The sequence below is a fragment of the Betta splendens genome, chromosome 2 (genome assembly GCF_900634795.4).
Source record: "Betta splendens chromosome 2, fBetSpl5.4, whole genome shotgun sequence".
Taxonomy (NCBI): domain Eukaryota; kingdom Metazoa; phylum Chordata; class Actinopteri; order Anabantiformes; family Osphronemidae; genus Betta; species Betta splendens.
The window spans coordinates 27,868,368-27,870,396 of record NC_040882.2 but is presented as its reverse complement, the minus strand read 5'-3'; the positions used below and the strand labels follow the sequence as shown (position 1 = coordinate 27,870,396).

The following is a 2,029-nucleotide window of genomic DNA, read 5'->3' as shown; positions in this document are numbered from 1 at the left end:
CGGTACCGTAGGCGCGCGTGGTTGGACCGCCGCATTTACTGCCTGCAGATCCTGGACAAACCTCCATTCTGTTGGCTGTCCTTTGTCTCTGATTTTCTTAACTGGGAAGAGTGGAGTCCTCACTGGAGAGTTGTCACATGGGGCGATGACTCCTGCTTTCAACAGAGAGTTACAGTAAACACCGGTATCACTCCCTCCAATGAGACAACGAAGCAGTTCTTTATCATCACAGATGAATTTATTCTTTCCTTCTGAGCACTTGTTGCTCCTTACGTCCGAACAAATCCACCGTCGAACTATGACGTACAGTAAAACATCACATTTTAAAGAGACAAACAGAATTATAAATAAATGCACGACATAAACCAAACACAAAATAAACGTACCTCGCTGGCTGCACACCCCAGAGGGAATGGTTACGAATCATCAAAAATCCCAAAATAAATGCTTAACCTTCACTTTCTTGCCTGCTTGTACCTTCACTTCTCTCCACATGCTTCTCACTCGTGTACCAGCAAAAATGTCCGGCGGAACACAAACTTTGTTCCGGGTCCGCATTAACAATCAAATAATTATAAACACACAATAAATATGCAAATAAAATATAAACATGACTTGACATTTATGTCAGTTAAACTCCCACTAAATCACAATGTCTGGGATTTCACTGAACAATCGAACTTTCACTTAACTCTTGAAGATCATACAGGCATAGCATATACCTAAAAATAAGGTATAACCTTTACTATGCTTCAAGCAGTAGAACAATCTTGTGCACCGGTCTATCTAAATAAACTGGCTTTGAAATACGTCTTCCTTTACTATCTAAAGATGAGTCACTGATCAGAAGTTTAACTTTCCTAACCTTTCCGTCCTTGCTAGGATACACTTCTGCCACCTTTGCCAGCTTCCACTGATTTCTTGGAGAATTATCCTCTTTGAGGATGACAATGTCATTAACCTTAACGTTTCTTCTGTCTCTTTGCCATATTTGCCTCTGCTGAAGATTAAGAAGATACTCGTTCTTCCACCTAGTCCAGAACTCATTTGCCAGGAACTGCACCTGGCGCCACCTTTTACGCAAGTACAGGTCCTGACTCACAAACTGGCCAGGAGGAGGCAATATTATTCCAGACTTCATCAAAAGAATATGATTGGGAGTGAGAGGTTCCAAGCTTGTTGGATCGTTTAAATGCTCTGTTGTCAGAGGTCTGCTATTTATAATAGCCATCACTTCATACAGAAAAGTTCTAAGCGATGCACAGTCAAGTCTTTTAGCTGATTGATCTAGAATTGCAGTTAGAACACTTCTGATTGTTCGGATCTGTCTCTCCCATACACCTCCCATATGAATGGATGATGGAAAGTTTGTGATGAACTCACATCCATACTCTTTGAGTTGTTCATGATTTAGGTCCTTCATTGGATTCATGAACTCCCTTTGTGCACCCACAAAGTTAGTGCCTTGATCACTCCTCAACTGTCTTACGTTTCCACGTACTGCGATGAATGCACGCAACACGTTGATGAAAGCGTCTGTTGTAAGATCATCCAACATCTCAATATGTATGGCTCTTGAGCACATGCATGTAAAGAGAAGACCATACCTTTTTAGTTCTTTCCTTCCTTCCTTCACATAGAATGGACCAAAGCAATCCATGCCACAGTATGTGAATGGAGGTGTCATTTCCACTCTTTCTTCAGGCAAATCTGCCATCTTAGGTTCCTGTGCAGTCCGTCTGTACTTCCTGCACCTTGTACACTTGTAAATATGTGAAGCAACAACACTACTGCACCCTAAGATCCATATGCCATTAGATCGCAGTTCGTTCACAGTCATGTCTCTTCCCTGATGCTGTACTTGGTTATCAAGCATTATGGTAATGCTTGATAAGCAAAGCAGACACGACATTCCTTCGGCAAAATTACAGGATGTTTGACATGTGGATGAAGGCTTGTCAAACGTCCCCCTACTCTGAGCACACCATGCTCGTCTACAAATGGATCTAACTTGTGTAACCTTTTGACC

General features: G+C 41.9%; 1 protein-coding gene across 1 annotated transcript; it reads right to left on the bottom strand.

The window, feature by feature from the left end:
* Positions 1-216: 216 nt before the first annotated feature.
* On the bottom strand, positions 217-1,778 carry LOC121202082 (uncharacterized). The gene is made up of 2 exons (XM_055506802.1): positions 387-1,778; positions 217-296 (listed from the first exon to the last, which is right to left on the bottom strand). The coding sequence occupies exon 1, from the start codon at positions 1,715-1,717 to the stop codon at positions 746-748; it is 972 nt and encodes a 323-aa protein (XP_055362777.1). The 5' UTR covers positions 1,718-1,778; the 3' UTR covers positions 217-296; positions 387-745.
* Positions 1,779-2,029: the final 251 nt, after the last annotated feature.